Source organism: Dermacentor variabilis, chromosome 5 (assembly GCF_050947875.1).
Source record: "Dermacentor variabilis isolate Ectoservices chromosome 5, ASM5094787v1, whole genome shotgun sequence".
Lineage (NCBI taxonomy): Eukaryota > Metazoa > Arthropoda > Arachnida > Ixodida > Ixodidae > Dermacentor > Dermacentor variabilis.
Window position 1 is genome coordinate 204,822,165 of NC_134572.1, and position 15,175 is coordinate 204,837,339.

General features: G+C 45.6%; 1 protein-coding gene and 1 pseudogene across 8 annotated transcripts in view; one reads left to right on the forward strand and one right to left on the reverse strand.

Moving 5' to 3' along the window:
* The window catches only part of lili (LMBR1-like protein lilipod), a 306,045-nt gene extending 291,379 nt beyond the window's left edge, over nucleotides 1-14,666 (reverse strand). For 2 of the 8 annotated variants that reach the window (XM_075693934.1, XM_075693932.1), the window contains exons 1-3: nucleotides 14,338-14,388; nucleotides 13,890-13,977; nucleotides 6,936-6,969 (exon numbers count right to left, since the gene is read on the reverse strand). In XM_075693934.1, coding sequence (XP_075550049.1) covers nucleotides 6,936-6,966 — 31 coding nt within the window. In that variant the 5' untranslated portion in view covers nucleotides 6,967-6,969; nucleotides 13,890-13,977; nucleotides 14,338-14,388. Of the gene's footprint in view, nucleotides 1-6,935; nucleotides 6,970-13,889; nucleotides 13,978-14,337 lie in introns of those variants that run through there. The other 6 variants (XM_075693927.1, XM_075693933.1, XM_075693928.1 and 3 more) reach the window with 6 other exon arrangements.
* LOC142582069 (uncharacterized) lies at nucleotides 9,473-11,928 on the forward strand (annotated as a pseudogene).
* Nucleotides 14,667-15,175: the final 509 nt, after the last annotated feature.

Below are 15,175 nucleotides of genomic sequence, written 5' to 3' on the forward strand. Positions count from 1 at the left end.
CCTAATGTGGCATAGCAGACGTCTGCTGTCCAAAATAGCCATTGAAACCTTCTTTTAAGACCGAGATTGAGGGTAAGAGACTTCTGTCTGTAAGTTGCGATGATAGAAGAGTTCATTGTAGGGAGGTTGAACAAAGTGTTGATGGCATGATTTAAGCGTGCTAATGTTGAAGCTCACGTCCGTGCTAACGTGCATCACCTGGTGCCTAAATCTGCACCATATTCAGTGTTCATACTATGCCCAGTACAGGTTGGTCGTGCAAGACAGTGCCAGCAGACAGCAGGGATGACAATAGTTTTTACATCGATGATGTGGCAACAACCATACTTTCAGTATAACTCATTCGCCAATAGCTATTTAGCAACCAGCAGCAGCAGTCTTTAAGGGCATTACTAAATAGAAATGGTTCAAAGGCACACATTTCGTTTTACTTCTATAAAGAAGAAATTGACCAATTCTCTGTCGGACATAGTGCATCAAAACTGCCCCTGCATTATAAATGAGAAATTTCAGGGCACATATTCTTGTTCTTTAACACGTTGGTGAAAATTAGCATTCATGCATCCATACATTGAGCTGTTCCTGTCCTTCTCATAGAGCAGCAGCACGCGTGCAGCCTGCTTCCATATGGCAAGCTCAAAATTGTTTAATGTCTTCTTTCTGTGCACTACCGAGAGACATTGTTGTGGCTGAAGGTGCAGATCCATTTGAAACTGCTTTGCAATCTATACTGTAACTTAGATGATGTGCAATAATGAAACATGTTTGAAGTGGTCTCGCTGGATGCACGAAAGAAGACGAAAAAATGGGCTAGGGAAGAAGTGAGAAGGAAGAAGTTGAAATAAAATGGCGGACGACATCCGTCCACCTGGCTACGCACTCTGGCATCCCAGCAGCATTCAAAGACATGCTATGACACCTGCCACCAACATGTTTCTTATGCTAAAGGTGACGTTGTGTGACTGTAGACGCTGTGGTTTGTGTCAGAAGTTCTTGGCCTGTTCATCATTCTCGGCCACCTCAGTGACGTTATGTATGTAATCTCTCGTCTCACAAGTACCCGTCGCCACTTTAGTAAGAGACAGTTGACTTACGCCGCACGCCTCAAGCTTTACCACCATTGATCCTCTGATTGACTTGCCCACTGGGCATCGTCTGCGAATGGGGAAATGAAACGTGCTAATACAAATGAAGACAATGAAGTTGGACTGTACTGCGATTATCTGCGTAGATGGCCTACCTTGAGCTATCATCTCTTATCCTGTAAATAATTGTGACGCATCGTCACAATATTTATCTTGGTTTTGGAGCTTGTTACGTTTCTTAACCTAATAAACATGTCGGCTGCTACTCCTGCTTTTTGATGTACTGTAACATTGTATTTACACTAGTTATTGCTGTGAAAGGGCCATGACATATTTGTCTGACTACAGTATTCTCAGTTTATCATTGTAATCGTAAGTAGAGAGCCCAATACGGTTACAAAAAAACAAGAAAACTCGAAACTTTCTATTTGAAATTGGTGCCTCTAAGCCCCTTCTGACAGCAACTGCCACTTTCGCATGGTCTGTGCAACATCAGGAAGTGAGGGGCTACTACTTTGTTGTCTCTAGTGTTTTATCTTTTTGAACCACCTTGTAACCTCACCCACTTCGTTTCTGCATCATTCTGACAAAAAAACTTAAAAAGTGGGCAGTTCTGCCATAGTTAATGAAATCTTCTCTAATATAGCACGACTTTGCATTAGCCTTGGCTGAAATGGCAGAGAAGATGATGGCACGACTAGAACAGGGGCAATTGTCTACTCTAATACGCGTCGTCTACTCTTGTGCCATTTGTTGCAAGATGAACCTGTACTAAATAGGACAAGAAGCCAGACTTTGCACAAGCCAGTTTCCTATTTCTGAGAGCTGCCCATGTAGTTAAATACACACAACTACTAAGCCCTCTAAAAATGTTTTTTGTAACTACTCCTCGGTGCAATTGTACATGACACAAATACATAATGCGCTCCACTCGCTGCTATAATGTTGCACTTGGGAGTACTCATTTGGTATGTGCGTGTAAAGGAAGCGAATAATTTCTAAATGCATGTCATGTCTCCGAGGGCTTCTTGTTTTCATAGACCGAAATGTATTGCATGAATTGTCTGGTAAGAATAAATGAAGATGTGATAGGCAGAAGTGAGAATGGCAATGATTGAACAGATGAGATTACGTATAGCCCTTCTATTCACTGAACTTGAAATATTCTACCAGTCTATGCTATCATGTCAGCTGTAGATGTGTAGGCCACAAGAAATATTCTACCAGTCTATGCTATCATGTCAGCTGTAGATGTGTAGGCCACAAGTGATGCAGACCTTGGTCGTGGCCTTGTTAGCAATAATGCTATATATTTTGTGAATAAAAACTATGTATTTTCCAATTTGTTGAGAAGGAAATTTGTAACTTCATATGCAATGCAATTTCATGTCTGAACCATCTTCTTGTTACACAGCATTGCAGCAGCACACACAGGCACATTTTGTTCACATTTTTTTAATAATCCGGATATTTAAATCCTGTGTACATCTCAGATGGGAAGGCGCCCCTCACAGCAGCAACGACACAGCTGGGCAGCACCTTCCTGTTGCCCCGTCCTAGCCGATGGCCACACCCACCGTGCAAATTGGCGGTATGCGGTGTATCTGTACCGCCTGAAAATAAATGAACAAGGTTAGGAGAATTTTAAAGATAACGCTAATTAGCGGTGGGTGATGCCTCCTGTAGTGTACAGCCGGCGTCAAAGTATAGGGTCCGCGGCTTACGAGGAAAGGCTGAATATTTCCATGACCCCTGCAGGAATCGCTGGTAATTCAATGTTGTCCGAGATACCGTGAACCGTAAATTTGTGACGCCGACTGCACGTCTCTTAAAAGTTACGCGCGTGCTACGATTGATGGGCTCGAACACTAACACGGAAGGTTGGACGGACGTATGTCGTGTTGCGAGGCGAGATCATAAATTGTTCCCGACCGAAAATCTAATATTGCGAACGTCGTGCTTTGAGTCGAGGCCGTGGTGGAAAAGGTGGAAAAAAAATACCTGTGGATTTCTGGGGCCTCTACAAGCACCGGGCGGTCTTCCATGAGGGCGTAATACGCCACTTCAAGGGCATGCACGTTCAGGCAAGCCTGAACAAAGGTGGGGTGGCTTGTGATGCACGCCTCGTTGCCCCGGAGTGCGTCCACACGGTCAAGCTCCGTGCAGCACACCGACTCACGCTGCGTCTCCATTGCCCTGCAGTGTCCACATTGGCACCTGTGATAATCGCGATACATGAAACGTGCACTCTGCTGGCTCCGCACACTGCAATTCGCCATTGTTGCTGAGCATTGCAGTTCTGTTTTGCAAACTGTAACCTGAGGGTAACATAAATAAATAAACTGTCTGCTGTTAGACCGGCATATAAAGCAAATAAAGCAATTAGCCGTCGCTCATTCGAAAACCAGATTACATGTAGGTACATCGAAGTATGGCAATTACCATGCCTCTAAACACAATGGATACATAGCATATATATGCCGCAGCATTTGTTGCTCTTAAGACGTAGTGAAAATTGAGATTAATTATTACATGCGAAGAGTTGAGACCGCTACTACACACTACTGGTTAAATGCCGTGCAGACAACAACGTTCAACGCCGATTTGTTGTGTCTTACCATTGAACGTGGCCGATGCGAAGGTCTTGTTGAGGTTCGTCCTCGCCGTTGCCGGCCGCAATATCCGAGTCGCTGCTGTCCAGTGGGTCAAATTGAAATTGATTGGCCACGTCTAATACGGCGGCGACTCCCACATGCAGGAAATCGTCGCCGCTGGACGACGAAAATGAGGAGGACGACGATGATGATGGCGAGGACATGGCAAACCATGTGCAAGCGTAGCAGACGACTAGCAACACGAAGCTCGCGTGCCGGCGCGCCGCACGCTGGCTGTGCGTCAGAGCATACGTCATGGCTTTTTGCGAACACGTGACCACTTTGTTTACACTCCCGGTGGGCCGTTTCGTTCCTCTGAAACCGAAACTTGGACTGGTCGCTACAAAAAAGACTGCAAATAATTACCTGTCGCGCTCTGAAGTAAATGAGGTCTCGTGCCGTGATTACTGGGTCATTAACTACTTATTAAAGCAGAAAAAACCACGTGGATTTTTTTTGTGTCAGTACTCCTTTAAGGTCAACAAAAATGGAAATGAAGGTAAAAAACTATGCAGCAAACTTAGTATTGCAGTTTGTTTCTAGAGTTTAATTAATGGGGAGAGATTAACAGAGTAAGGTACATGTGACGTTGAGTAGACCATAAATACGATCGGTTTGGCGCAAACAAACAGAAAGGAACAAGGGAAGCGAACATGGTGCTCCCCTAGTTCCCTTCTGTCCTTCCTTGTTTGGGCCAAAGAGATCATATTTATGGTCTACTCAACAATATGAACCGACTAGCCCAGCAACATGTACTTCTGTAAGTATGAGGAGATGCAGTATATGTTGGCTATGTTTATGTATGGCTCATGTTGCAAGTACACGGAGATGGGAGTAGAATCTGGTTTTAAGAAGGGCACATATGCCAAAACATATTCTAATGCTGACTGAATAAATATGTTTATGAAACATAATATGAGTGGTAACAATGACTCCGAGAAAACTAACATGATCAGATGAAGTCTGGTTGTTGATAAAAATACAAGAAGACATAGTTTTCCTGTTTGGTGAATGAAAAAGCATCAAATATGATTTAGAAGTGGTAATTGATAGCCAGTTTGCAGCACACCACTGCACCAGGGAATTTAAATCTGCTTGTATATTGGAAATTAAAACATTAGAGGGGCCCTGAAACACCTCTCGGGCTTGGTGAAATAACATAGTCTGCAGGTAGCACACACTGCTGTGAACACTTCCGCCAAATTTTGCTGTCTAACGCGGCGCACGGAACTCGCAAGCGAAGTCACCTTTCTCTCAAATGCTCTCTTTCCAACAAAGGCCCTGTCCTCACTCTCTTCTAGACGCACTATTTCGTCATTCCCTTAGACAGCTGCTATTGGCCGACAGCTGACAAGCTGCAGTCAGCTACATGGCATAGATACCACAGCTGCTGCGGGGTGCTGCCACGGGTCCATTGGCTAAGCGCACCGCGGCTCGCTGAGGACAACCGTGCTTGTTTAGTGCATCGTAGGCACCAAAGGCGGAAATCATGGCATCTACATTAACATCCAAAATGAAAATTTAACTGCACGCCACGGTGACATTTTGAAGGCTGAGCTTTATGGGCATGCCCCACTGCACCGTAGCCCTCGCAGTGCAAGGCACTGAAGAAGAAACGGGAGCACAGCGGAGGCTTTGTTTGATTGCCAATAACTCTGCTTCTGCTGAACGCATTGAAGTACTTTTTGTGTTTTGTAGTAGTACTTTTTTGTGTTTTGTAGCAGTACTTTTTGTAGAAGTTCTGCAGAAACCTGTGTTCTGCAGGTTTTTGCAGAACTACTACGTCAAACACTTGCCTTTGCTTCGTGTGTTGTCGACAAATTCGACTTCGCCCTGCCATGTGCTAGCCGCCTGGTTAGCTCAGATGGTAGAGCGGCTGCCCCGGAAAGGCGGTGGTCTTGGGTTCGACTCCCGGACCAGGACAAACTATTTCTTCAACTCTGAGGCTTTTCCTTCGAGGAACCCGTTTGGGTTTCCTTTGTAGCAATTGCTACGAATGGGTGGATGTCTGATTTTCCCTTTATTAAAGGAATGTTATGGTCAATAGAATCAAAATCCCTAAAGAAATCTATAAATACAGAAGCTGAAGTATCACCATGATCAATGTAAGACTTAATATTATTTATTTATTTATTTATTTATTCATTTATTTATTTATTGAAGATACCTTGCAGGCCCCTTGACAGGGCATTGAGTAAGGGGGGTAATAGAAATGCAAAGTACAGTGTACAAACAAACGGCTCAAATTTGCAATTTAACAGAAATAAATGGAGAGGAATCAATGATAACATGGTATGACGGCAAATATAAGGTTTGGCAGGAAAAAGTATAACATGAAAAAAAATATTGGCTGGCATTATACATATGGCAAAACTGCACACAAGAACTATTAAGTATACCAAACACAATGAGAACAGTAAAAAGAAAAGAAACTACAACCAAAGATAGACCGTGAAAGATTAACCGTGAAACCTGCAATGGCAGCGTTTGTAGACAACACTGAGCGGAATCCAAGCTAAGAAGTTAGCATGTTAAATTTCACATAGCACTTGTGTAGTCTTGTTTCTATAAATGTCTCCAGAACTATGTCAAGGAAGGGAAGAACAGAAATCAGATGGTAATTTTCAAATTAAAATTTCTACTGTTTTTAATACAGGCAATAAACTTGAAAATAATTTACATGAGATGTGATGCACTCAAAGGGTGAGCTGCTCTGCTTCTGTCGTATTCGTGTTAATGGGGCTACATATTCTCACGTGGTGGTGACGTTGAAGAACACAGGAGCAATACTGTGAAAGACAAAACTAACTTTTATTGGGCGAACCTGTGCCCACAAAACCAGGCTACACTTATAGCACAACGATAGCAGCGAACACGGTCGGCGATCGTCGAAAATCTGATCAGCGGGTCAAGCGCATCGGCTTTTATAGATCAGTCGTCGAATGTTCCAGAGTAACCGCTGGGACCCGCGTGTCTTCCACAAAGTTCTACACTATTCGGGTCGCGCATACATGCAATCAGATTACACAAGTTGCAGGGAAAGACAGCGGATGGAACCATCGATAACATTCCAGAAACTTCTTTTACATGCAGGCGCGTCCTGTGCTGTGCGATAACATTTGTTAGGCGGTGAGAAGTGGTCGCCCAATAAAGATAAAGAAGTACACGGTGTCAATATAAAATCTTGTGTACTCACGATATTCGGTACACAATGGCATCTTCATCATCCTCTGAAAGCATCAAACAACAAATCAGAAGCAATGACAAGAATAAGTCCAGAGCAAAATACTGAAACGTATGCAAATTTCTACAAAGTGCTGCATACCTAGAGAAATTAAACAAAATGGCACTGTTTAACTGAACATAAAGCCATACAAAGTGTTAATAGCAATAACTATGTTTATTCATGGGAAGATTCATTCACTGAGCATATTGGGGTGAGGACTTACAGAGTCGCCATCTGTCGCAAGCGCTCCCCTCGCGTAGTATGAGAGATCACGCGGCGCACTCCTCATAGGTTTGGCTTATGGCGCTCAATAAAAACACCACCCTCCTGGACATTTCTGTAAGTAGTCTCAAAACAAGAGAAATTTCTAACTGCTGAAATAATAATCTTGGGCAAACTGAAAGCACAGAATTGTTTACAGACGCTATCTCTCTACCGAATGGGTACAGTGAACACCGCTGTGCGCCGTCATCGCGATGGAGTCTCCCGAACCGGCTTCTCGAGCGTAAGGTAGGCAAATGTTGAGAGCAAACTATGTGAAGTATTTTCTTACAGTAGGCTGTCTGCATAACAAGATGGAGCATAACAGAATGAAGCCTCAATGCAGCGATCGCACAGGTTCGCAGCGACCGACTGCACGTCTGCATGCATGTCCGCGCACAATGTTTTGCTTTCGCTGTGTGCGCGTTTTCGCACCATGCTGTGAGTTTTAGGCCACAGAGTACGAGCATTTGACATTACACAAGCAACCATTGTTGTGTGGACGCTATCAGAGCTGTTCAAAAATAATTTCGTTATAAAGACTTCGACGCCTACGGCGACTGTGATGTGGTGTCACGACAATTTAATCTTTCTTTTTTCTAAATTCTTGGAAGATTCAATATTATTTCTCAAGCTGCGTCGCACTTTATGTTCATCAGTCTTCTCAGCATGTGATTTCCCACTGCTTCTTTTTCATAAACCATTGTATTAATTCATAACACAAACATGACCATATGTCATGCCTTTTTTTAATGTGCTTCTTACCACTCCCTTTCCATTCCAATGAAGTTGCCAGTACCTAGCATCAACAAGTTCACAGACCAAACCATCATGACAGCAGGGCAGCGGGCGCGTGTCTCGGTGCACGTTTTCTGCCACTCATCGAACATTGCAGACCCAGCGCCGTAGCAGAAATCATCGCGTCTGCGCTTGCTGCATACCCAAGTTGTAGCCAATGGCTGTTTGCCGGTTCTAAGTTTCGCGAGCCAAGCTTCATGCAGCTTCTTATCCTGCGACTGCATGCGAATAAGGCTGACACCGGGCTTCGTTGCATACGTCCAGCACTGCGGCAACGAGCATGCAGTAGCCTACCGTGCTGCATGCCTCCAAAGGCAGCCACTACCTATTATAGTGCTTTCATATTTGTCAAGCAGACACCCAAGGCGGGAAAGCCTCACCACTTAATCAGAACCACGCAACAGGTGGAACTTTAAGCTTTCGTTCTCAGTTCTCTTCAGCGCTTCCGAAGCAGCTGGCGCGGCCGCTTTCTCCACGTGATCAATCATGTCACGTCACGCTGACGGTGGCACCTGCTTTTCCAGCGGTGGAGCTCGTCCCCAATAAACAAAAATCTATAGACAGTGCTGAACACACAAGCTCTTTTTTTGAGCCTGCTGTGTCATCTGTTTTACGTACTGTTAATAAGCACTGTCCTCTTTCATCGGCTACATGTAGCTTAATACCCACATATTCACACCTTGGTGCACTCAAAAAACACATGCCCACAAAGTTTCTCAACTATTGTTACAACATCAAATGCCATGTTTTACAGTGCATGAGTAACTGTTTCTTGCATAAGGTCAATCATAGCCTCCTATACTTTTTCATGCACGCGCAATGGTGCCGCGGAGACCGTCCATGGCCCTCGGCTCTCCGTGAGAGGCACTCGCGCCCCATACTTGCATTCCCTCGGACTCGCTGACCAAGCTCGCTTCTCATCCCTCATCAGAAGCCAGAGCGTGCTCGTTAATTGTACACGAAATGCACGTGAAACAGAAGCTACTTTACCATAAACAAAGGGACGCCCTCATTGGCGAGGTAGACTATGGTGGGAGCTTTCCTAATGAAACAACAAATGAGCCTTTGCTGGCCAGCTCACTTCTGTGCTTTGTCCTCAACAGCCTTTCAGTTTCATTCAAAATACCCGTGGCCTACTTCTTCACAAGAAATTGCACTGGCCGCGAGCTACACACGCTCATGCAACACGTCCTGAAGGAAGTTGAAGACATAGGATTTTCGTCATGCATATTGTCACCGACAACCAGAAGATCAATGTCTTAGCGTTCTAACTTCTATGCAACAGAAGCCCCATGCATTCTATTGAGCACCCAGGAACACCGAATCGAAAGCTTTTCCTAGCATTCAATCAGTGCCACTAGGTCAAAAACGTACAATCGCAGTTTTTGTCGAGTGACATAGGAAAAGGCGGCGAAATAATGGCGAACCACTTAAAGAGCCTCTACAAAATGCAGCAAGGCAGCCTTGTAGGGCCAGTTCGATTTCTAACAAAAAGACACGTGTTCCCCACATATATTAAAAAAATGAACGTGAAATTAGCAATTCATGTTTTGTCTCCTGCCGTGACAGCTGCAAGTCCTGCAAGAGCAAGGGGGCCACACATGCGACGCAAGTTTCGCGGGTGTCGGTAGGACGGTTGAATTCATGGACACTGTGCACCGCTGGTTCAGGCTCATACATGTGAGCAATCGTACCTAGCACATACACCAGAACAATGCCGACTGCTAGCAGTTCGAATCTACAAGCGATGAACGGCTAAACTGGCTTGAAACAAGCTTCCTTGGCTACCTGGTCGATCTCAAAAGCCAGTCCTGGGGCCGTATTCTGCAGCGGTTCGTTTTGGAACCGGTTCCTTTTGGCTGTTACGTCAGGATTACGTCACTCAGAGAAAGAGTGGGACGGGGCGGCGTGAGGGGAACCAATCAACGAGCGGCGGTCTGCCGGAAGATCACGTCATCATTTTTGTTTGTACTTGGGGGACGGTATAGCAATTGAAGGATGTTGCTGGTTTGATAACAAAAGCATTGGTTTGTATAGAACACTTGCAAATATATTTTCAGTAATAAATGTGAGCTTGCGGCGCAGACGGCTACTGGGAGTTGTAATTTTATTTGTGCTGTTATATTATTTAGTCACTAGGTGGTGTGCCATATGTTATGCAAACAACTTGCCTCGCTTTGTTTACGTTTTGGACTTGTTCGCGCACCGAAACCGAAACGATGTCGTCGCACAAGGACAGGCGGCTGGGTCCTCATGTTTCAGCGAGGCAGCGCGAAATACTCGTTTCATTTGTCGAGGAGCACCCCTACCTAGCAAAGGCGTCGTGTGTGTTGGGCCAGCACAGCTGACGGCGGCTTTCTGTTGCGCCGTGGATGGGAATCTAACCCATCCTTTTTCTTTGCCCACAACCGTAATGGCCTTGGCGACGGCTGTAATGATCCGGTTGACCGAAGGCTGCGACAGTGCAATCGCTTCTTCATTCCCGACGCACTGTTGAAAGCTCCCGGTGGCAAAAAAACGCAGCGCGCACAGCCCTTTCATCGCAGTGTCGACACCACGAAATCTTTGAGGTCCGAGATGTTCTTCCAGTTCATCGCAAAGACGTCGCACTATGTCTTTGGAGAGCCTAAAATGCCTTCGAAACTCTTCTTCGGCCATGCCGAACGCATCGCGTCGTTGCCTCTCGTCGCGTCGTTGTCTTTCGGCGCTCGCCAGCAGCACAACCTAGCACAACCAAAGGAGCCGCCATTGCCGTCTCTGTCTCGTCTCGTCTAGGTGCCGGCTCATCAGCTGGCGCGAGACTAGCCGGCAGCCACGGTTGCCCTAGCAACCCTCGACATCATGCTCGCCACCGCGCGTGACCCTCGAGCGAACCACTTCTCCGCGGTTCCTCTCGTAGCAGGGAACCCGTTCCTTTCCAGATGATTGGCAACCTGTGTGACGTCATCAAAATTTGTCGTCCCGCCCACCAGGGATGACGACAACGAAGCGCCGACCAATGGCAACAGCCAAAAGGAACCGGTTCCAAAACGAACCGCTACAGAATACGGCCCCTGGAGAAGAACTTCTTAACCAAGGAAACATACGAAGGCCTGGTGTTGACAACTTGTTCAAATGTTGATTGCATTCGATATATTCTTGAAGAGATATGCTTTCACTTTGTTTTAAGGAGGAAAATGTCGTCTGACCTAATCGACTCGTTTTTTGGCTGGCTGAGGAAGTCGGCAGGTTCAAATGATCAGACGGATGCCCGAGCTGTTCTCTCAGGTATTGAGAAGACTCCGAAGACTGCCATTGCGTCGGCGTCAAGTACAAGCAACGTAATGGCAGCAGAAGGCAACAATTGCTTATCAACGCTGCCGCAACAGAAAAACACAAGGAAGGAAGCAGCAAGGAATTCCCTGCAGATGCATGTAGCGAGCTCACAGAGCGACTCAAGCGAGAACAGCCTCTGCTTCCTACTCCAGATGTCGCAGCATTGGCTATGACTTTGCAAGAGCTGTACAAGAAAAGATAGAATGTGTAGAGTGCATCAGCCTGTTAACAAAGCCAAACGCCTCGGCGCCCTCGCTGATAACGCACCAAGACCGTGGTGGACTCAACTACCCATCTGGACAACTTTTAGCGGTCCTCTACGCATTTGAAAAATTTATCAACGTTCTTCTCGCAAGAAGGCACATGAATCACCCTTTGAAGGAGGCTGTGACTGAAGGCTGCAATACTCCGCGAGCGCAAAACCTTGATAAGCTCAACGCCAGGATACCAAGTGAACCTGCTGAAACTATTGCTGGCAAAGTTTTTTTGCCCAATAGTCATAAATTTTGCAATGAATGCAACAGGCAAACACGACTTGGCTAAAGCGTCCGAAATAGAACCGTTGTCACGAAAGACCCTCATAGTGTGAACTATGATGCCACAGTTCAGCACTTTCTGGTGAAGCACTGACTCTCCACAACATGTTTTGTGTTGCTTACTTCAGATGCACATTGTCTAGAAACATCAATTCAACATGCGATTTTATATTATAGTTCGATGTCAAATATGAACGCCAAACGTGTCTCCACGAGCGCGCGCGCAAGCAGAGTTGTCCTCTCTGGGACAGGATGGATGGATGTGAGGTAGGAGCGACCCCTTTGAAACAGGGTGATTGCAGTTGCCACCATGCTTAGCTTTTTATTTTTGTTTAACTGTGTTGTAAGTTATTAAAATTCGCCATTTTCTTTAAATACGTCTTCCTACACTTTTAACCTTATGTCACCTCTCTGCTTTTGAGCCATGAATCCTCCAATCACTTTTTGCTAATTTCTACCGCACATTTATTTACATGAATATTGTTATCTCTGAACCCTAGGGCCTCAGGAAGCGTGACTGTGCCCGTATCGACATTGAGATGGATACCATCACATTTTAGTATAAGGTGTTCTATTGTTTCTACAGATTTACCACACACAGTACACATGTCTTGTTCTTCGCTAAATTTCCTTTTATAGCTCCGCGTTCTACAACATCCTGACCTAGCTTGAAAGAGTAGAGCACTGCCTCTTGAGTTATCATAAAATGCTTCCTTCCTGATCTGCTGTTTCCAGCATCGCTATAGTTTAACACTATGCGTCTTTTACATTGAATTTATCCAATTTTTACCTTCCGTGTTTTTAACCTGTCGTTTAATTCTCTGTCTTTCTCTGTGCAAAATAGAAGTGAGGCGTGCAGACAGGACACAAGAGTAGAGAAGTGGACAACACAAACGCCCGGCGTTCGTGTTGTCCACTTCTCTACTCTTGTGTCCTGTCTGCACGCCTCACTTCTATTTTGCATAATGAATCCTTACCAACTAGCTCAGCTTTCTGTCGTTCTGTCTTTCTCTGTCCTCGTGTCTGGCATACTTACTGGTTAGCTTTCTAGTTCTTTTGCGCCATTGTCAGTCAACACTCTTTCTGTATACGTATTTAAATACCTTAGCTGCCTACCTGTTATCGTACAATTTCCTCAGGCATTTTTTGTATAGGATTTTACTCTGAGCTTCCCGTGCTTCGAACGATGCCCAGCCTATATCCCCCTGTACTGCTTCGTTTGTGGTTTTCCCGTGGGCACCTCAACAACAGCTCTCTGATTTACTTCGTCTCGACTGAACTTCTGCCCTTAAACACAGGACCACATTCCCGAAAGTAAGCCACGGCACCATTACTCCCTTCCAAGTACCTCTCAGTACCTCATACCTGTTATACCCCCAAAATGCCCTGTTTCATTATCCCAGCATCTTTTCACCTTTTTGCTATGCAGCGCCCTATTTTGCTAAAAGGGCGCTTTTGCTCGCCCTTTTGCTGTTCTCGCTTTTCCGTGTACATCTGCCCTTTGTATATCCATACCCAGAGAGATTTGTATTCAGCCACTCGAGGTATTTCATGGCCTTGTATTGCAAGCTCCTGATCAGTTGTATCGTTGAAAAACATACCGCCGGACTAAGCTGCACTAAAACTGAAACTCAAACTGTCTCCTTCACCTCCACAGTAATTAACCAGCGTTTGCAAATCTCCCTGGCTATCTGCTAACAGTACAATATCGTCCGCATACATTAAACCCAGTAGTCGTTGCTCAGCAACCTTTCCGCCTAATTTGTACGACAGATTATACCCTAGATTGCTTCCTTGTAGCCTTCTTTAAGGGCATGGGAAGGCAGCGCGATCTGGTGGCGCACGCATGAACTAGGCGGTACGGACGCGCGCTTTGTTTCTCCCGTCAGTGGGCGGGCATGAAAAAATATAGGAGGCTATGAATCAATAAACAAATTGAAGTTATAAGAGTTCGTTTGCGCTACAATAACCCTTCAAATATTCATGGAGTTTAGGTGCAAAATAGAATGCTCACCAGCAAAGTAGTACTCTTTCTTCTTCTTAAACTTCGAAATCAAAAGGTACGCAAAAACGTAGAGGATAAGAAAAAATAAAAAGTGAATCTGAAACGGGAAGCAAACAGCACTTTAAAGATCTACATGCAGGCAAATGATATGTTATTAGAAGTTCCAAAAGCATTCGGTTTCACAGTATACGGACAGTTTATGGGGTATGTTTACAACGCGCCGACAAGAGCATTATCTCATGGCATTGTACAAACTCTGTCACAGGTCAGGCTCACTAAACTTGCAAGGAGATATGCCGTGCACAACAAGCGCTTAAAAAGCTTAAAGCATGCAAACTGCTGAAAGCGGACACGCGAAATGCATAAGTATGAGCAATACGCGAGCGACAACGATGAAAAACCCGAGTGCCCAAAGATTAAAACACTTGGCAAGCTGACAAGCAAAGCTGACACGAACCAGTATTTCACGGATTGCGTTGTGAAAGAGGCGCTCCCTAGCATCCGTGTCATTCTCCATTCTTCAGGCAGGATTAAGTATCACTAAATGGCAGCAGTTTCTCGCAGTGTTTGCGTTGAAACTACACATGTCTGCACCAGTATCTTGTCAAAACCCTTGACAGTCAAACGTCGACAAACGGTTGCGGGCCACTGTCCTGACGGTGGATTGGATTGGATTCCTTGGCCGACGGTTCTTCGTCTCGCTCCAATGCAGAAGTGTCTGCATTTGTGCGTCTATTTGTCGTACAAAAATCCCTCACGTGACCTGATCCTAGGTGCCTAGAGACAGCATCGTTTAGGGATTTTTGAGAAGGCGCGATGCTGGCGCCGAACGACGCCGTGGCGTGTTCGTACTCGGCGTGATCGTTCTCTGGACCCCGCGTTGTTCAACATTGCTCATGTCATTGTCATGTCACATACGTGCGTTGCTTGTGTGTTGGTTGTAGGTTCTGCGTTACTTGGCGGAAAGCCGCGAGTAGTGGTGGTGCGGCAGTGCGGCTTTCGCCTCGGTGAGCTCTGGCAGTAGAGAATCTGCGTTGTGTGACCCGTACTTGCTTGACAATTGAAATGTCGAAGTGGCCTAGCGCATCGGCAGCGAAGTTCTGCGAACCGCGATGTGGCGTCGCCGTGTCCGACTTTGCTTAACGGACATCGAGGGATGTGCTGCTCGCTACAAGTCATGTAAATGCGACTGCGTCGACCGCCCACTGTTCAGTGCTGAATGTGTGTTAGGTGTGCTATGCTTGAAACGAGTGGTTCAGCCGTGCAGCGGGGGGTGGTGGAGGAGCAGAGTGGCT